General features: G+C 44.5%; 1 protein-coding gene across 1 annotated transcript in view; it reads left to right on the top strand.

Moving 5' to 3' along the window:
- The window catches only part of CACNA2D3 (calcium voltage-gated channel auxiliary subunit alpha2delta 3), a 787,108-nt gene that overhangs the window by 613,604 nt on the left and 152,542 nt on the right, over positions 1–20,962 (top strand). The window contains exons 18-25 of the mRNA XM_065884772.1: positions 4,171–4,254; positions 8,700–8,771; positions 9,028–9,089; positions 10,452–10,519; positions 14,514–14,559; positions 14,719–14,816; positions 16,269–16,362; positions 19,312–19,407. Coding sequence (XP_065740844.1) covers positions 4,171–4,254; positions 8,700–8,771; positions 9,028–9,089; positions 10,452–10,519; positions 14,514–14,559; positions 14,719–14,816; positions 16,269–16,362; positions 19,312–19,407 — 620 coding nt within the window. The remainder of the gene's footprint in view (positions 1–4,170; positions 4,255–8,699; positions 8,772–9,027; positions 9,090–10,451; positions 10,520–14,513; positions 14,560–14,718; positions 14,817–16,268; positions 16,363–19,311; positions 19,408–20,962) is intronic.

The raw sequence follows: 20,962 nt of genomic DNA, 5'->3' as shown, positions 1-20,962 counted from the left end.
GCGATTTGAGGGTTTAGGTCTTTTTCTGTCACTCTCTGACACTGTGGCCACACCTATGTCATCCCAGGGGGAAAGCAGGTACAGAGGATAAGCCATGCTCAAACACAGTGGACTATCTTGATTAGCAGTGAGGTATTTTGCAAATCGCATGTTTCTAAATAATCATTAAAGTACCAGAGTTTGTGAATACTTCATTTAAAATGTACTTTAAAAATGGTTCATTTAAAAAGAAAAAGTAAAGATACTAAATATATACAAGTTGGAACTCTGATGAATACTTACACTTGAAACCCAAGCCAGCTTTAAAAAAATCTTTAAAAAGGGAAGGTGGGTAATGTGGAGAGAATGTGTTGGTACGTGAAACACCCAAAGGTATAAAGACTTCAGGCACAGCTTGATCCAGGCACACACACCGTGCTTTCAGGACTCTCTTCATGTGCTCTCTCTGCCTCCTCTGCACTGGTTTCATTCTCAGGAAGGCTCTCTCCAAGTAGTGGCAGAGATGGCCACGAGGAGCTCAAGTTCACAACCTACTGCCTTAGTGATGCTAGTAGATGGAGAGCTAGTTTTTCTGGATAAATCCAGGAAAGCATACCAGACTGAGTCTCATTTGGGTTGGTATGAGTTACATCCCCAATCCTGAACCAATAACTGTGTCCTGGAGAGTTGTGGGTGTCCCTCACGTACTCAGGTCACTGGCTTCCTTCTGAACCAGGATGGTCTTGTCTTCGCTAGAACTATATTTACTGAGTGTGGGGTCCAAGGGGATTCCCTGTAGGAAAGCCAAGGTGATTACCCTGGGAAATGTGGGGGTTAGGTGGTGGTGGTCCACAGCCCAGGTGTCTTCTGAGTGGAGGTCTAGTCTCTAGCCATCTAGTAAGTTTTCTTAATGGGAGAAAAGATTAGGTGGATTTAGGGTCATCATGCTGGAGTTTACTCATTGTCCTTGACCTGTTTTATCTGTGCAACAGCCTACTGAGTTTTTCTTTTCTTACTCAGAGTAGTCACTCTGGGACACTACTGTTTATATTTTAAAGGAGCTCACTCATTAATAAAGACCCAAATAGAAAGTATTTCATACCTATTTCACTGGTTAAGCAGACATCGTAGAGGGGCATTCCTAAAGTAGAGTTCCAGAGGCGGTATCCCCAGTCCCATCTGTTTCTTTCAATGTAGTTAAATTAGAGACTTACCTGGAATATGGTGACTTACAGACCGGTATGCTGGGAAATCTTCCTTCCCCTCACTCTCTAATCTCTGCCAGTTTCTTGAATACCAATAGTGCAGTGTACTGAATTTCTTGAGTGGTTATTACCAATAATGAAGGAAGATACCTAGGAATGGTCCAAAGTCAAGGGATCTATGTCTGTGGATTCCACTTTTGCTACGTGTCATCTAAAAGGACTTGGGTTCTTTAGCACGGTCATGACGTTTTCTCCAGGAGAGTCTTGAGTCCCAACCTGATGTTTACTACACAAGTATCTTACATACCAAGAGGAGGCATATGAGCGTGACGGTCTGGCACCATCATCTTCAGCAAACATCTTCTGCCTCCCTATGGCTTGCGCAACAGTGACCCAATGAATTATTAAATGGTCTCCTTCATGTCAAGGAAATGACATAGTAGCCAGTTGTATACAATGAGCCTGTGTCTTCATCAAGAAGGTTATGACTTTTTCAGGACTCACATTAGCTACATGCATATTAAGGGTTTATTCCATGCTGAGCCGGGGATGTGCTTGCCATTTTACATACAGTACCTAGTTAATTGTCTCAACCTACCTTGGCTATGGAGGTATTTCTCAATTTTGCAGTTGAGAAAAAGGAAGCTTGGAGCAGCTGGGTGCCTTGCTCAGTGTCACATGCCCAGTAAGTGGCAGAACCACTGTGCTCTCCTCTTTTAACAAAGACAGGGGGACACCTTCTCTGAGGATGAAGGGCCTTGGGGGTCTTTTTGAATTTCTTTAGCAGCAGTTGAAATGAGTTGAGGCTTAGCCATGAAAATTTGGTCAGGGGCTGTGGGTAGGTAGGGGTGTCCTCCTCCATACTGGCTCTGTGATCTTATTTAACTTGCTATTTAGTTTGATATTTAACTTGCCATAGGCATCATGGGCAATAAATCGACTGTAGATAGGCAGAATTAAGAGTGATAAACCACAAAGAAGTCCTTGGGAAAGAATGAAGCACCGTTTAATTGACTTTACTTATCTCCTTAGGACCTTGTGCTTGCTAGGTGTCCAATAAATGTATGTTGAATAAGTGAATAAAGGAGGATTTTGAAGTGACCAATGGAAGAACTTCCTCCAAAAGACAGTATATACCTAGCACTAGGCTACCCAAGAAACTGTGAAAGTTCTGCCTTTAATGGTCAGAAGCTGGGCCATAGGAACTTCTGGGGTGCCTAGTGGCTCCCAGGAATGGTTTTTACCAATATAGGACTTGGGGGCCATTAGCACAGATAATAGAGGCCCAAGAATGTCCAACTCTAGCTCCTCGGGGGACAAGTGGGCTTCTCGGCAGCGTGTGCCCCTCCCCCCTCACACCTCCTCACCTTGAGAAGAGGGTGACAACCCTGCTGACCTCTTTCCTGTCACACAGGCTCAGCCCCAGCCTGACTCTCTTGAGGACCACAGCTTCTATGCACAGTGAACTTTCCATAACAGGATCCAACTGTGAATCCGCTATCGTTTACAGTGGCTTCTGAGGGAACCACTTCGCTTCCCCTTCATCTGGAGTGGATCTGATGTCATAAAACTGACCGTGACAGTCTGTTAATTGGAAACCTGAGAGAAGGGAGTGGAAGGGCAGTGGACCAAGGTGGTCAGAGCCCACTGCCCCTTCGAGGCAAGGCAGCCTTCCTGGGTGGTGAGGGTGGGTGCTCTCCAAGGACATCTCAGGGTTCCTGAAATGCAGCCCTGAGGGAAGACAAGGCGGCAGGAAAACCACTGGGCCCTGTTTGGCCTCACAGTGATGGGAGATCTACCCTGTCTGGCCACTCTCTGGGGGCCGGTTTGGACCTATTTGGTTCAGTACACCAGCAGTGATTTTCTCTTCCACACCATGTGCCTTCAGCACCTGTCTCTATGGTAGCCGAGCAGTGTCCAAAATGGTAACCTGTGGTTTGGGGTTCTTAAAACACCTAGAGTGATGCTGCGTCTCACTTAGAATCCTACGAATTAAGTCAGAAGATGACTAATTTAGAAATAAAAGGAAAAGAGAAAAAACCTATACATACATATGTATTTTTTCCAATATGCCGTCAGCCGTATCCTATGAACTGGCAAAGGGGTTGCTTATCCTGAGCCTGCAGTAGAGGGCAGACTTTCCTACATTATAAACACAGCATTAAAGGCCCTAGATACAGGAACATCCAGACGCAGGACTGTCCAGTTGATAAAATGTAGGCTTGCCAGGTGACTAACACCAGTGATTTAGGGGGAAAAAAACTAAAACCACTTTCTCTGTTATTAATGCACTCATCAGCTTTTCCAGAGAAATGTCCTAATGGCCATTAAATCTGGTAGTGATTCCCAATACCCACATGTACTCCAGGTAAAGTAGCTGTGCTTAGCTCAGCACTGCTGTGGCCAGTGTGATAGCAAGTAGAAGATTCTGTGTGTCTGCGAAATGTTACCAGGATGTTGAGCCCAAATGTGGAGATCAGTACTTTTGTTTCCATGGAGTATGAGGTAGGTATGAGGCAGGAGGTAGGGATGGGAGAAGTATAAAACACAGAGGGATATAACTAGATTTTTTGTAAACTATGTAAGATGCCCTTTCCTGTGTCTTGAAGGGGTGGGCTTTAAAAGTGTTGGAGTCGAGGAGTAAGGTTGCATTCCACACATAGGATGTCCAAGGAGGGAAAAGGCTTGGCTCTGCATCTGGCATGTTTAGTGGTGAGGAGTCCGCTAGGTAAGTTCATAGGGAGAAAAGAATTGGCTTGTATACTCCCCCTAGCTGGGAGCAAATGTTTACAGGTGACTGGGCTTGGTTTTCCTGCCACAGAAACCCCGGGACCGCCCCCACTGCTGGGCTTCTCACTAGGACCCTCCACTCACAGTCCTCAGGCATGAACCAGGACTTCGGATGATGAAGGTTGCCCTGGCCAGTGAGCTCACGGAAATGTTTTCTTTGTTTGTCATTGTTTTCTTTCTCTTCCCCTCCTGCCAGTATGAAGAAGGGAAAAAGCGGAGGAAACCTAACTACAGTAGTGTTGACCTTTCGGAGGTGGAGTGGGAGGACCGCGATGATGTGGTAAGTGATTTGTTTTCAAGCCTGGTGAGAAGGGAACTCCATTGTACCCTCCTCTGTACCTGGAGGCTGCCTGGGAGCCAGCCGAGAGTCCCACCAGAGGGACACCTGGCCACCAGAGGGTCGCGGAGACCACGGGCCCTTGTACCCGTTTGGAGTTTTGTAATGCTCCCACCCGTAGGTCCACTTGCAAACGGGCCAGCCACCCTGCCTTCTTTGTGCAGTCTGCTAAAACCATCCCTTTCTAGGCTCTAGTCTCTTCTGCACCCGATTAATCCAGACTCCTCCTCAGCGCCATTAATGGGATCTGTCTCCCTCAGGGGAACTTGGCCAGAGCCTCGCCGGGCAGCTGCACAGTCAGGGCCAAAACTCACCTGTCAGGGTTTCAGCCCAGGGCTTGGCAGAGCCGCTCTCCTCCTGCTTGGTTGGCCACCCTGTTTCCAGGGCTGCCCCAGCCTTTCCCCTTTCCAGGCTACACTGCAGTAACACATGCTTGTTTCCCACACAGATTCAGCCTGTGGGACTGTATCAAAGGCTTTCCTTATGCCCACGACTAGGCCCCATCAGTCTTCTTGTTCCTTCCTCAAAATCAGATTTGTTAGACATGCCACCTTTTGTGAATGCAGGCAGACTGTCCTCAATTAAATCCTAACTTCCCAGGTGTTCCTATCTGGACACTTGCTCTTCCCTTTCTCTATGGATTCTTCGTGCCCAGGCTATGTTTCTCTGCCTGCATCTCCCTGATTTGTCTGGAGTCCTTTCTTGAGCTTCCTCATTGAGTCAGCAGTGTTTCTATCCCTCCCTCTGTCTTGCTTTCCAAAGGGATGTTGAGGGGAACCATTTGAAACCTGCAGGCTGGGTTCTTGTGCTTTCAGAAATATGTCTGGCATCACAGTCCTCTTGCTGCTTGCTTTTCCTCTCTTCACATCCTCTGCAACCTGGATGTCTCAGCTAGCATAAATCTCTGAGTTTTTTCCTTGCCTATAAAATGCAAGAGTCATATCTGTTTTAGAAATTTAACCTATTTCCTTCTTCATCTGGACTCAGTCTTTTTTAAACCCCATTCAGATAGAGTAACTTTGCTGTTTGATAAAAAGTTACTTCCTCATCCATTCTCTTTTCCCAGGTGCCGCTGACCTGACGTTGCGTCAGCTCAGTGACCTGGTAGAGTTTTATATCTTCTTGATCTTTAAACATTGTCATCAGGATTCACGTCTGGGTCTTTTAATTGTACTGCACCTAATGTACATGTCCTACCCTTTCAACCTGCTTCTACCAAGAAGCAAGCTAGCACAGTCCTGAGGAACGCAGTTCAGGTATTAGCCTGCCTGGGTTCAGACCCCACCTCTGCTATTTGCTGGCTGTTGGTCTCAGGCAAGCAATTATCTTCTCTACATCTCAATTTTGGTTTATGTCCTTTTTTTTTTTCTCAGTAAAATGAGTATGATGGCAGTAGTACCTACCTCACAGAGCTGTTATGAATACTAAGTGTGTTACTGTAGTGAGAAGTGTCAGCATCAACATCGTTGCGTGGACACAGTGAGCATTCTGAGTGGTAACTGTTATTAGTCTTATTCTCAGCATCACCAACCCTCATTCTCATTAATGAATGTCAGTTGCTAACTGTATCATGAAACTTTAAAGGGTGCATTCCATTGTTTTCCTTTCTCCTTCCTCTTCACTTTATCAGCTGCTTTATTTTGACTCCACAGGATCCTTTTGTTTTCTTTCCCAGAAGGTTTGAACCCTGTCATCAACAAGCTTCCCCATCCTTTCATCTTTTACATTTTAATTGATATGGGAGGCAAGCCTGATGCTCATTCATACTTGGGAGTCCCTGCATCCAGGAAGCAGGCCCTCTGCTAGTTAACACTAGGCTGACACTCGCACTTCTCCTTTGCAGGTTACTTGAAGAGATTTATTACTTGGCTCCTCTGTACCCCAGGTGTCTAGTCATTATCACCTGTGCCCAAGTTAATTTTCCATGAGCTGATATCTCCTTCTACTAACAACAATTTGACAAATGCTTTCTGTTTCCTTGCTCTTTTCTTCCTTTGTCATCGGATTCCCAGCCTGTGCCACGTTCTTTACCTTCATCTGATTCCCAGGACTGAGTTCTGAGTGTCTACCTTCAGAGTTCCCACACCTCCAGAAAGTTCATTGCTCTTATTCTTCAGTTGGCCTTTGGTTGTCTCTTTTGTTTGGGTCTCTTGTCTCCTTGGAAATAAGGTTCATTTGAGATATGAATTCCTTCACTACCAACGTGCTTGATTGGGAAAACCCAAGTCACCATTTCTCTCCTAGGAATTTGCACTCGCTTGATTAGAGAATTCTGGAACCTATACAAAGCATCTCTGTGAAGGCTACACAAGATCCCACATGCCCATGTGTCCACCAGTGAGGTTTGCATGTAAGTAGCAGAGGGCAGACTTTAGGTCAAGATCTGCGAAAGACCAGACAAGTAGAGCCCACTGAGGAAGAAGCAGCGTGAGTCTGCCCGGCTGCAGAGAAGTTCTTGGAAGAAGCACCCTACGCCTCTTGGCAGCTAGGATCTTGTTGAATTTAATGACCACATTTATAACACAGACCCTGTGTACTTCCAAAAAAGATATGAGGTCATATCTGTGTCAAACAAACTGGAGTGTGAATCCTAATATTTTGAGCTATTGAAAGGGGTCTGACATTAAAGAAAAGGGAGGAGGAGGAGGATGATACAGGACAGGTAACATCTATTAATGCTCAGGGAATACCAGGCACTCTTCTGCACGTTAGCTCATTTAGTTCCCACTACAACTTTATGAGACAGTCTGTGCTGTCATCAGTTCCATTTTGCAGGAAGAGAATCTGAGGCACAGAGAGGGTGAGTGATTTGGTCAAGATCATAAACCTCTGGCCCCAGAGTCCATTTCTGAACTCCAGGGCTATCCTGCCTCAATGTTCAATAAGTGTAATCTATTTCCATTATAACTGAAGAAAAGGGAAAGACTAGACTAATCATCTAAGCATCTGCCTCCAGAAAGCATTAGTGACCCTGGCCTCGGACCCTCCCAGGTCCTGATGCTGATTGTTCTGTGCTACTGGGAGTTGGGGGTGGGGTGGCACTGAGGCATGGAGAAGCTTACCTAATCTCTGACTTGCCTGGGGAATGTGAGAGGGGAAGGTCCCAAATGGCTTTAGGCAGGCACCAGAAAGAGGAAAAATGAAAACCATGTCAAAGATAAATCGAGCCGTTCTTAAGAGTTAGAAAGTAGACTTAATTAGGACCAGCTCTCCCCATCCAAAACCACAAAAGTTAAAATGGGAAAATATTTCCAGAAATGCCCATTATGTGTTGTTAAAAAATATCTAGAGTAAAATATATGTTTTATTTTATACATGCCTCCAGCTAAAAATTATGCTTTTACTCTCTCTCACAGAAGATGAGAATATGAACCCAAATCTAGACAGTCCCACATCAAATTTAGGTTGCTTGCAAGCACTGTAGTTCTCTATCAGCCAGATCTTATTCAAGCTCCTCAAAGGAGAAAAAGAGGGGAAAAAATTAAAAAATAAAAATAAGAAAATAAAAACAAGCCGTGGGGCTGGGAAAGAGCCTTTCCTGACAGGCTGTGGCATGTCAGCATTTGCTCCTATTTCATTAAATGGCTTTCCCGTCGTCTCCTATTGGTGCCCATGACGGCACATCTTTCATCACTGTGTCTGCTGTCCTTCTCTGAACTCACGGAAGGGCCACAAGTAATTAGCAGAGATCAGCCAGGGGTGGGGGAAGGGAGGGAGGCTCACCGTTCCCAGATGGGACCTCCAAAAATCAGATACAGGGTTGCCCTGTTCACTGCCCATCGGCCTCAGCCAGGCCTTTCATTGGCCCAGATTTCTCAGAGTGTTTGAAGATGATTCATGCTGTGAAAAACTTAATCCCTGTCTTCCAAATGGTTGGCTTTTTAAAAAAACAAAACAAAAAAACTACTGTGTAGGAAAATATCTTTAACTTGATTATGTTTTGAAAAATGATTTCTACATGACAGACCAATACCCTTTTTGAAAAAGTAACTCGTCCCCCTTGCTTCTTGAGTGTTTTAGCATTTGCTGGGGGTCCGTTCTCTGACTCTCAGGATTTGTCAACATTGCAGAGGCTTTTTTGGTCGTTGTTGCCCAGAGGTTTACACGAGCACCCCAAATTGAAGTTGATGGTCATTTATTTATTGTTCTCAACCTCTCTCCCCCTGGACAAGAGCAGTTGGGTGTTTATTCTTCTGAAGCCCCATTTCAGAGGTCTGAGTGTAGTATGCAGACTTACTGCAAAAGTACCCCAAGAGTCAATGGGGAAACAGCCCAGCTCTATCATACACAAGCCACCAAATGTGCTCCCAAGCTGGAGGGTAGAAGGTGTCCAAGACAGTATGGTAACCCTGGGAAGAACTAACTACAATTTTCTTTTATCGTTTTAGTTAAGAAATGCCATGGTGAATAGAAAGACCGGGAAGTTTTCCATGGAGGTGAAGAAGACAGTGGACAAAGGGGTACATTTTTCTCCAACATTCTTGCCGCTTAATTTAAAACAAACCACTGTGAAAAATTAGCTTTGAAAGTTCTATCTGGAGTAAATATCTTTCGCTGAGATCATTTTTCTCTTGTCTCTACTTATCTCAAACAAGATTCATGTAGTACTGTTAACCTGATCATAGTGTGTCCATTTATTTTTATTTATTTCTGAAAACTTCACCTAGCAGACTAACCATGTTTTCTTTTCTCTACGACTTTTTGTTTTCAATCTAGAAACGGGTTTTGGTGATGACAAATGACTACTATTATACAGACATCAAGGGTACTCCTTTCAGGTAGAGCTGACCATAATACGTGGACATTCCATCAGACCCATCAGTTGTGTTTGTACAAAACCTGCTGACGCTTTCAGAGCTCATCATCTGAAGATAACCAAACACCCTGCCGAAAGGCCGGAAAGAGTGAGGAAGGGGCTTTTCCCAGGCTGCTTTTGCTTTTGTTTTCCAGAAGGGGGAAGATGGTTCAGGCTCACCTAGGAGAACTCATTCAATTTGTCATGGCTTTGCATCTCATTATCAAGCAAATAAGCTTCTGGGGTTCTAACTAAGGGTAGATAGATAAATTCAGAGGGTTACCAGGGTCCTTAACCATCTAACTTGCTGCCTTTTATTTCCATGATCCTTCACACTTGGAGGTAGCATATTCATCCCTACATGTTGTGCTTCCGTTTTAATTTCTCTGAACTGTTCTGTGCTTGTCTGCCTTTGAATCCTGTTATTTCTCTTTGTAACAATCCTGAAAAATGCATTTGCCCCCTTGCCTGCTTTCAGAAGTGTATGTGGCATTCTAAAGTTTCCTGCTATTAACTTAGTGTGATAACACTTTTTGTAAAAAGTTATTTTGGTAGGGCTTCTTTGTGTTCCTGCACTGGTGCCATGCAGAGCTAAGGAGAGAAAGAATTTACTAACTTAGAGTAATCTTAAAAAAAAAAAAAAGTGGCGTTGTTGTTGTATACGGCCAGGGATCATGGGTGGATTCCATTTGGAGCCAGAGCAGTTGATGGAACACATGACTGCTAAGTGGGTTTACCAAATGAAGAGACTGTGTTATCAAAACATACTCTCTGACTTTAGGCAGTGAAGGAAGGAGCTTAAGTCAAGACTTTGAGAGTGTGAGAGTGTGAAAAATCTATCAGACAAGGGAGAAGGTTGGGCAGAGAAGCCCACGATACAGTCATGTGGCTACGTTCAAGTGGCAGTGGAAGTGTTCATTTTTGCCATTGAGAAGGGGTTAATTTTCCCTCGTCCCAAACTCTACAGTCTGGAAAGAGCCGTGTGTGGCTGAATGTAGGGCAGGGGTGCATAAGGTGGTAGTGAAGAGCAGGACACGTAGCACTTGCAAGAGCATCCAAAAGAAGGGCTTGCTAAAAGGGCTTGTAGGAGTTGCCACACCTCTTTAAACACACGCAGGAGCCACCCATTGCTGTTGCACTTCCAATCAGAAATTACACTGAAGCGGCTGATTGAATCTAAGAAACACCAACACCAACTATAATCAGTGGGGTTTTGAAAGTAAACTTGAAAAACATTGTTTACAGAACATGAACTGGAAATGTGAAAACGGAAAATAAAGTTCACCTGCAAGTCTGTTCCAGTCAGTGTCATGGATTTCAAGGTCTGCTTTGTTTCTCTGCACAGTTTAGGTGTGGCGCTCTCTAGAGGCCATGGGAAATATTTCTTCCGAGGGAATGTAACCATTGAGGAAGGTAAGATGCTGCCTTCATCCATCTTATCCTTTTGTGTGGGAAGAAAGCCCTGAAGCCAGCTATTGGGTTAGCTGAAGAATTTGCTCATCTATCCAACCCTTATTCCAATCCCTGGACATGTGACACAACCATTTACCCACCTGCTGTTACCTTGCTCTCCGAGACTGATTCAGAATGGTGGGACTCCCAACTAGTGATGGCCTTCCATGATTTCATTTATGTTCTGCTTTCATCCATAAAGTTGTTGAGGCAACTCGTAAGAATCATCCATCCACCAACTGTATTCTTCTCATACATAAAAATTAGTACCAAGAAAAATACGAATTAGTGTAAAAACTCAAGCCCAGGAAAAGAAAAAGAAAAGAGAGGTGTGCGAGCCGTAAGTCTTCTACATAGTTGAGCCACAAATTTCACTTGTGTTTCAAGGCAGCCTGGGTCCAAGGGAAATGTGATCATTCAAATGATTTAGTAAGTCAGAAACCCGCACCCCCTGCAGTGGAAGTGTGGAGTCTTAACCACTGGACTGCCAGGGACGTCCCTCTTCTTGTCTTCATAAAGCACCAGTGCACTGGAGACTCCCAGTAAATGGTAGCAGTTGTTACAGCCCTTTAAACTTTAAAACTGCTCTCACCCCCATACTGTCCTTTTCATCTCCCAACAACCTAGTAGCTCAGAGGAGTTATCTTTCCCAGTATCACCAGCTCACAGGGAGGAGTGGGTCTGGCCTCTGAAAGGCTTCACTCCCAGAGTGGCCTTGAGTAAGTCACTTGCCCAACCTAGATGTTCTGTTTTGCATCTTGACAGAGAAGGAGTTGGACCAGACCAGTGCTCTTTGTGGGTATCCTCAGGGAGTATGGTCAAGAGTGGGAAGGTCAGTTACAAGCTGGGTTTTAATGGGTTAGAGCTGGTTACAAATGAGTTTGGTGAACTTCCAGAAGCTAGACCACCTTGTGGCTCACTCCGATGATGCCGTGGAGAATGAAGAAGGAGACTGGAAGTCCCTGAGATGCCAGGTTTCATAGATGGCCTTCTGGTCTACTCCTCAGTGTCCCTGCATTGTTTCATGGGTTTTGGGTTTTGTCTCCCAACTGATTGTGAGATCTTAAGAAGCAGGAAGGAGAGTGAAGAGGTCATCTTGACCAGGGCAGAACCCAGAGTATGCCCACTGCAGAGATATTCAATCATGTGCTCCCTCTTCCTAGAGACAGGCAAGAAAAAACAGGCAACTCTGTGACTTGGGCAAGATACTCAACAGGATGTATTCTCAAGGATCATTTTTTTTTTTTAACTTCTTTAATTTTCTGGCTCCATGAGCCATGTGTGGTTCTGTGGATGTCACTGCTCGTGAAGACAGAAAATTCACATCTAAGCCATCTGAGGTCAAGATGAGGAAATAGCTCATGGTCAGAACAGTAAAAAGAGAGATTGTTAATGGATTATTTGCCTCTCTTGTGTTCATTCCCTTAGTCAATGGACCTGACCCTCCATCTTCTCTCTCTCCCTCACTCACTCACACACACACACACACACACACACACACACACACACACACAGTTGTTTTGCATTGTTTTTTGGATCACTTCTTCATTTCTTTAGTCACTATCATCTTCTGTTAGGCTAAGAGCTCACACAGAGAGAATTTCAGAGCCAACTGCAACCATCCTGCAAGAAATTAGTTTGAATCCTAGGCAAGGGGAAGAGTGTCTGGTTATCCACACAAATGAGTTCAGATCTTCCCCTCTCTGTTGGTCCTCTGTAAATAAGAGGGCTTCCAATCCTGCCAGCTTTGCTGAGTGACAGAGCCTGAGAAAACTGCTTCCCCTGGGCTAACTAGTAGAGGGGCTTGTCATCCATAAAGGCCAGGGCTTGATTACCATTCTGCTCTGTTCTTAAAGAAGGCAGGAGTTTCTTGGGGATGGTGGCCGCTTCTGAAGGTTGTCCCGTAAAGAGTGCTCTCCCATAGAATGTAGGAATTTTCAACCTACCTTGACAATGGCAGGTATTACAAAGGTGGCGAACAGGCTGATTTTGCTCAAAATGTAAGGAGTTGCTACTGAGGTTAAAGGTATGGGCTGTAGTTCTACCTGCTGAAATAGTTTCTCTTCTGAATCTCCTTGACACTTTATCTTTATATATATGTAGTACACAGTACTTGTTCAATAAATTGGAGCTTATGTCATTATTGTCAGCATTATCAAACAGTAGGTGTGATTTTGTCAGGAGGATCAAAATCAGAGGTGAGAGGGTTAGAGAACAATCGTATTTCCTTGGTGGCCTAGGAACTCAGAGAGGAAGCAATCAAAAAGATCTTCCCTTCAGGGTCTCATTGATAGGTCCTATGAAATATAGGCAGAGAGGGCTTTCAGATGAAGGTTGATGAGAACAGGAACTAGAAATATATATAGAATTGATATCATTAACTCAGTATTCCAGGAAGGTGAGATCCCAGCTCAGGGCCTCTGCACCTGTGGTTTCTTCTGCTGCGAGCACCTCAGTTACTACGTGGTTCTCTCCTCACCTCCTCCAGGTCTTTGCTTAAAGTCACTGTCTCAGTGAAGCATCTGACTCCCACTGTTAACAATGAAACTCTTACCCTCATCCCTCCCCATCTCTTGGTACCCCCTCTCCTTGCTTCATTCTCTCTTAACTTCATAGCCCTCACTACTGATAGGCTATGTATTTTAACTTTATTTACTTATCTCTTTTCTGACGCTAGAAAGTAAATACCATGAGAGCAGCAGTGATTTTTATATTGGTCACTGCTATGTTCTCAGGACCTAGAATAGTACCTGGCACATAGTGGATGCTCAGTAAATATATGGAAGGAAGAACGGGAGGGAGGGAGGCAGGAGTGGAGGGAGCAAGAAAGGGAAGAAAGGATGGATGGATGCATAGATTGTCCTAGGGACTAATCACTATTCCATTCAACCCTCTCATGCAGTCTGTGAGTTAGGCACTATTACCCACATCTTCTGACTGGTATAAGTCAAAGAGTTGAAGCGACCTTCCCAACATCATTCAACCAGAAGGTGTTGGAGCCAGGATATGGCCACTTGGGTCATATAGTATGATATTCTATATAATTCATTGCCTACTTCCTGTAAAATCAAACAGGAGTGTGCGATGATAGTTCTAGTATTTTGCTATTTATTTTGTACATTTGTATTTGAGGAGTCAGCTGGAATCCTGAGTGCAGTAAGGTACTGTTGGTCACTTGGGAAACTGACATTCTCAAAAATTGGAGTTCCTGAGGTTGTCACTCAGAAGTGTTTGTCTGCTGATGACCCATCAAAATGAAGTCACATAAAGACACAAGGAAAACAGAGTTAGGGTGTCTCGGGTATTCTATATATAAAAACTCCCCAATTCCCTGCAGGCCTCAGTTCTCCTAGCTACCTCTCCAGACTGATGATTCATTTTAACTTAGCATCCTGTATCAACTAGCAGTTTTTGCTGGTCAAAAACAGTTGAGTATTGGCAGTTTCATATCATTCAACCTATAATTTCACCCTCACAACCACCTGTCATTTAGGGACTATTATTATTACTGTTTTGCACATGAAGAAAGAGTAAATCAACCTGCTAACATCACACAGCAGTTTAGTGGCCCACCCGATTTCCCAACTCAGGCTGTACTGTATGGGCCTCCAAAGTTGGTGTCTCTACCATCTTGCTAAGCTTCTCTCCCCGGACTCACTGGTGCATCATTTATCTTCAGGGAGTTAAGGCTTTCCTGGGAGACTGCCAGGGAAAGTTGCAGTGGTGGCTGAGTGAGGTGGTTGTGGGGGGAAGGTTCTGCCTGGGAAGAGAACTTGTGTCCTATGTGCGAAGTCCCTTTTCTCAGGCAGATATCTTTGGGGTTGATGTCTACCCTTAACCCCCACCCCCCATGGCCTTGCCCTAGAACATTTGTAGCATAGGAGAGCATGAGGGGGGTGGTCAGTGCCCCACACAGATGGTACTTCCTCATGATGCCCTTCTCCTTGACCTCCAGGCCTGCATGACTTAGAACACCCTGATGTGTCCTTGGCAGATGAATGGTAAGAATGGAATGATTCTTCCTCGGCATTGGTGTTTATTACCCTCTTTGATTTCAAGTTGTCTGTATTCCCTTGCCCAGTTCTCCTGGTTCAAAAGCAAAGGAAAGTGATGCCATAAATATGTACATGTTCTTGTTTTGGGCCATGTCACATTCCTAGGTCCTACTGCAACACTGACCTACACCCAGAGCACCGTCATCTATCTCAATTAGAAGCCATTAAGCTCTACCTCAAAGGCAAAGAACCTCTGCTCCAATGTGAGTGTGCTTCCAAATGCGTGTGTGTGTGCCTATGGTGGTTGGACGGTGGGGGGGCGGTGTGTGTGCATGAACTCAAGACCATATTTCCCCTCAGTTTTCATGGGAAGCTTTCCTTTGGCAGAGATGATCAGTCACATTAAATCCAGCCAAATATCTGGAAAAGGAATGTGGGTTACCAAGAGTCATGCAGAATCCCCAATCCCAGTTTAACCCTTCACATTGGATTTTTCCCCTTACCAAACCATTTAGTCAAGCGCCTGAGTAACATGAAAATGTTTCAACTGGGAGGGGACTGTCAATATCTGCTTTTTTATTTTACAAAGAGAAACAAGGGCTGGAAATAGGATTTGTCTCATCCAAGGCTATAATCTAGGCCTCCTGGTTCTGTCCGGTGTGCCACTGTGACATGTTGCTTTTTGCACTGTATATTCTGCTGCCCCTCCTCCTACAGAGTGCCCTCTGAGGGAGCTCAGTGAGTCAGAAATGGCCAGTAGCTGGTGATGGGGGCAGGGAAAGGGGGGCAGAGAGAGAGCAGCAGCAGGGCTGATGCTCACCAAGTGCAAGAACAGTCCCTGAACAAGCATAAATTAGTTCCAGTAGCTAATATTTGGATATATGGATATATATCCATATATAGTATGTGCCATTATTTTCATTACTTCGTATATTAAGATTTATATATATATATAATTATATATTATTCATTTTAAATTTATATATTATCTCAATTTATTCATTGTCTTTTTGATGGTGAGTTATTTCCAGTTTTTGCTTTTATAACAAAGCTGCACTGTCTTCTTGGCCACCAGCTAAGGTGATGACTGGCCTGCTGTAGGTGATAAAGCTGTAGGGCTCTAGGACGCCTCTGCTAGACTCGTGATATCCTCCTGATTCCTTGGCCTCTTCCACAGAGCTCTATCAAGAATTTGTTTGGATAAGGACAGATGTCCTACTTTAAAATGAAAAAAAAAAAAATCTTAGATGGAAGGAATGACAAAATAAGAGTCTCAGAAGTTCTTAAGCTATCACACCCCTTTCCCTTACAACCAAGATCAGGGCCCTGAAGAATTGCAAATTTTGATAGAGGACAGAAATGGGGATGAAAAGAGCAAACTGAGGAGTGCTGACTTCTGATCTCCGAATCCCAGAGCTGGCGTGCTGGTCTATGGCATGAACTAATAGATGGGGAGGGAAAGTAGAAAACTGAAGCGTGAGACACCCAAGACTCTCAATTTACTGTCATCTCATCCAAATGCTTTGGGGGCCCTTGTGTTGTGGCATATCAGGTGTCAACTGTTTCATATTTTCAGCTGGTGGGAGGTTAACGCAGGAACACACCATAGGAGAAAGTAGCCTGTAGATACGGTAAAATGAGCCCAGTGTGCACTTCTCATGCTACAATTTGGGGTCTAGCCAAAGCCATCTTCTCAAGTCTATCCCTCCCAATAGGTGATAAAGAATTGATACAAGAAGTCCTTTTTGATGCTGTGGTGAGTGCTCCCATTGAAGCCTATTGGACCAGCCTTGCCCTCAACAAATCTGAGTAAGTGGTTGCACGTGTCCCCCTTTCATGGCCATTTCCCTACAAGCCGTCCGAAATATGGTTATGGTTTAAAGAACTAAACTGTTTTAGGAGGCTGGTGTTAAAGTTCTTTAATTTTCCCCAAAGCTCCAAACCACAAGAGCTAGAGCAGATTAGCGGCTCTGGCTTGGATGGCAAGCTCCTGGGTTTGACATATAATTTGTTTGAGTTGTAACATTACATGAAATTTGGTATGCTGAGGTAGGGTGACACTTCCGAGAGAGAGGGAGGCGGAAGGAGCATTTTGCTTCCTGCCCTGCCATTGGCTCCCTCACCTTCACCATCTAGAGGGAACTTGGGATCTGGGCCAGGCTAGGTTGTGAGGAGGACAGGGAAGTGAGAGCTCTATTTCATTAGGGTGTCAGATATAACCCCGCAGTTTTATTTCTGAAGTGGAGGATGTAGGGGGAGGAGGGCAGGCAATGGTAGTTGTTGTCAAAGACTAGGGTGAGAACTGCTTCAGCAGCTTATTTTTAATATTAATACTAGTATTTTACTATTTTAAGTAGGCTGTTAACAATTTAAAATAAGAGAAGCAATTATTCCTTTTTCCTTATACCTTCATGTCATACATTATTCAGTTCTCTCTCGTTTTTTATTCTTTATTAGCTCCTTTCCTTTTTTTATCTTCTGTTTTGTATATTTTCCTATATCAGGTCTATTATTCATTCTGTTCTCATTTTCATTCATTCATTCATCAAATATTGACTGCACGTCTGTTATGTTCCAGGCACTGGGCTAGGTATTGGTGAAATCGAGGTAACTCAATCAAACACAGTCCTCACCATCATGGTACCTGTGATATATAATGTGCTATATGATTAAGAATTGTGATAACTATGAAGGAAAATTAGACATGTAGACAGTAACAAGACCTAGAGTGGAGATAGAAGACGGGAAAGGCTTTTCTGAGCAGGAACTAGTTCAAGGGTTCCCTGGGAGCATTCCAGGGAATTGGAACAGTATGTGCAAAGGCCCTGAGGTGAGACAGTATTTGACATGGTTGAGGAATTTAAAGAAGGCCAACAGAACTGATGTGTAGAGCATAGGCTGGAAGATGTTAGGAGACAAGGGTACAGTAGGGCCTGGTGGTTCAGGACCTTGGGAATCAGATTAAGGATTTTGGATTTTATACTCAGTATATTGGAAAATCATTGAAGAATTTTAAGAATGACATTTTAAGATTTTAAGAAGGAGATGATCAGATTTGCATTTTTAAAAAAGACCCTTCTACTGCTATGTGGATAATAGAATGTAATGGGGGTAAGAAAAATAGTAAAGGCTCCTACAGCAGTTCAAGGGATTTGCCACTTGGACCAAGGCAGTGGCAGTGGGCACAGAGACAAGGGATTTACTTGTGGTATGCTTTGGAAGTAAGACCCCCAGGACTTGGTGATGGGTTCATGGTGTGAGGGTAGCGAGGCTGCGCTGTCAAGGATCATTCTCAGGTTAATGACATCAATACCTGGGTAGATAGTGGTGCCATTTCCTAGGACAGGAGACAATGAAGGAAGAGCAGGTTTGGGACTGGACATGGCCAGAATTCTTTTCTAGACATTTTGTAGTTAAAATGACTCCTAAGCATAGATGTAAGGTAGGTAGTTTAATACATGAGTCTGGACTTCCAAAGATATAACCACTCTCATTATATTTGGGGGTATCCTTGGACTGCTTACCTGCATGGATTTTATTCCCTGGGAGGTTTGGAAAGAGTCAAAGCCTTTCCTGTGATTGCATTCTCTAGTGGAAATGTTTCTTTTAGGTTCTCATGAAACTCAAAATCCTGTGGAAAGATTGCTGATTCACCCCTAACAGATGCTAAAGATTTCCAAAATGGTAGCTTGCATTGTAGTCCACATCTGTAACTGATTGCGCAGCCCGACTTTGCAATTTGGTGTAGGCTACAAGCAGAAACAAATGCATAATGTTTGTTTTTATTCATCCCTTAAATACTTAAAGGTAGTATTGACCACTTTGACAACCATCAGAGATCAAGTAACTAAATTATCTTATACTGAAGATGACATGGATAAAGCTTAGAATCAAATTGCTACTAGCATCTAGGGCAGGAAGCAAACTCAGGAATCAGTATTCTCTTCATATTTTTTTGTAGACTAAAACTATATATTTGTGGAGAAAGACCATTTGCTGTATTTTTGAAGAAGTATCCACTGAGAAAACCCTGAAGAACATGTTCAAACATATAAAATTTGCCTTGAATGTTGAAAAAAAAATCTTTGCTGAATTTTCAAATGAGTCTTCTTTGCTAAGGCTGTCCTTAGAGTTCCTATGTGTGGCATCCTGTAGGGCTATTTACAGAAGTCATTTCTTTACTCATCCCTCTGGGGTTGGTGGTGAGGATGAGGCCTATTCTTTAGTAGAAGTTACCAGTTGGTACCCCCAAAATGGTGTAGAATTCAAGTCCTAAACATTTCCAGGCTGTGGGATACTACAGACTTGAGTCAGTGACTCAGTTGCTTCTTTTCACTAATGGCAGATCCCACTAATGGTCTCAGAACCAAGAATAGGCTTGGTAGCATCAGATGAAAGAACTAGCTCTAAGGCTTTTCTTCCTCTCCTCAACGTTGGCCTGCTCTTTCTGAACTTGCACCCAGAACCTTGAGATAAAGGTGTGTTTATTTAGCATTCGGGATGCATTTATTTCCTCATGCTGCTTTTTGGGTCATGGACTTCTTACTTTTTCTGGCAGGAATTACCACGAAAACTTTTGTAAGGAATAAGAGTTTGCATCCTGTGTGTGCATGTGTGCATATGTTTCTATAATTTCTTCCAAAATTTCAGGCTTCAAGACTGTTATTTCATAAAACATTCCATGAGTCTTAAAATGCAGAAGCCATTATCTGCTTACTGTCTGGCAGAATCCCCCTGATTCCTTCTGCTCTGTTTCAGGAATTCTGACAAGGGTGTGGAGGTGGCCTTCCTCGGCACTCGCACAGGCCTCTCAAGAATCAACCTGTTTGTTGGGGCCGAGCAGCTCACCAATCAGTAAGTAGGGAGCTCCTGAAGTGGGACAGTGAAAGGGAAGCTTATACCATTTGTTGATTCCACCAGCAGTAGAAACAAAATTCAGGCCACCCCAGGCCTGTTGACATTTTTCCTCTCTGTTCTACCTCGGGGGCCGCAGTGTATGTCTTCACCTGCCCATTGTTGGCCCTTCCACGACTCTGTGTTTTTCACGTTTGTTGGCTTCTGTCCACTGTCCTGGAGTCCTCTCCCGCCCTGGTGAGTCATTTCGCTCAACTCTGGAGATGGTATGGCTGGTAGGGGAACAGCCAGTGGGAGGACTCACTCACCTCCTGACAAATGACTGGAGGGCATTCAGCTGTCCCGCAGCTCTGCTGAGGAATTCCTGCCTGTCCCGAGAAACAGTGTTTCAAGTCTGGTGTTTATTTGTTTGTATATGTTTTAGTAAATCTCTGTGCCTCAGCTCGGAGACTGAGGGCCTGTAGAGCCCCACACTTGGGAGCAGGCATTCTGGTGCCTCTCGGGTCTGACAGTGTTTCCTTGTTCTTCTGAAGAGACTCAGATGGACAGTGGGCAGAGTGTCACCAAGTTCAGTACCCAGATGCCTTTTAAAATAATTAATTAATTAATTTTATTTTATTTACTTTTGGCTGCATTGGGTCTTTGTTGCTGCATGCGGGCTTTTCTCTAGTTGCGGCGAGCGGGGGCTACTCTTCATTGCAGTGTGCGGGCTTATTGCAGTGGCTTCTCTTGTTGCGGAGCACAGGCTCTAGGTGCACGGGCTTCAGTAATTGTGGCACATGGGCTCAGTAGCTGTGGCTCGCGGGCTCTAGAGCACAGGCTCAGTAGTTGTGGCGCATGGGCTTAGTTGCTCCACGGCACGTGGGATCCTCCTGGACCAGGGCTTGAGCCCATGTCGCCTGCATTGGCAGGTGGACTCTTAACCACTGCGCCACCAGGGAAGCCCTCAGATGCCCTTTTATTTATTTATTACTTTTGTGTGTGTGTGGTACGCGGGCCTCACTGTTGTGGCCTCTCCCGTTGCGGAGCACAGGCTCCGGACGCGCAGGCTCAGCGACCATGGCTCACGGGCCCAGCCACTCCGCGGCATGTGGGATCTTCCCGGACCGGGACACGAACCCGTGTCCCCTGCATCGGCAGGCGGACTCTCAACCACTGCGCCACCAGGGAAGCCCCAGATGCCCTTTTAAACCACTGCTCGGCCCCTGTGTCTGTCTTCAGAGAGCCACAGGGTCTTAATTCTTCAAATTGGTGTTTGACCAGAGCTGGTATGAGCCTGGGAAGTCTTTCCTGAGCCCATTAATATGTTTTCTCAATTGCTTTTTTCTGAAGTAAGAGACATTATTAGGCCAAGGATGAATGGAGCCTGAGATTTAGAGAGTTTGCAAAGTGTGTGTTTGTGATTCCAGAGGTTACCATGGAACTTCACAAATCCTGACCTTAAGGGTCCCTGAGAGGGGTGAGGTGGGGATAACCAAGGCACAGGGTGGCCACCAATTTGAGAGGGGTTGGCCCATCAGGAGCCCAATGAGGAAACACTCCTGTCCCATTAAGC

This window comes from Phocoena phocoena, chromosome 10, assembly GCF_963924675.1.
Source record: "Phocoena phocoena chromosome 10, mPhoPho1.1, whole genome shotgun sequence".
Classification (NCBI taxonomy): Eukaryota; Metazoa; Chordata; class Mammalia; order Artiodactyla; family Phocoenidae; genus Phocoena; species Phocoena phocoena.
Note: the sequence above shows the minus strand (reverse complement) of the source record. Positions and strands in the feature narration are given on the sequence as shown.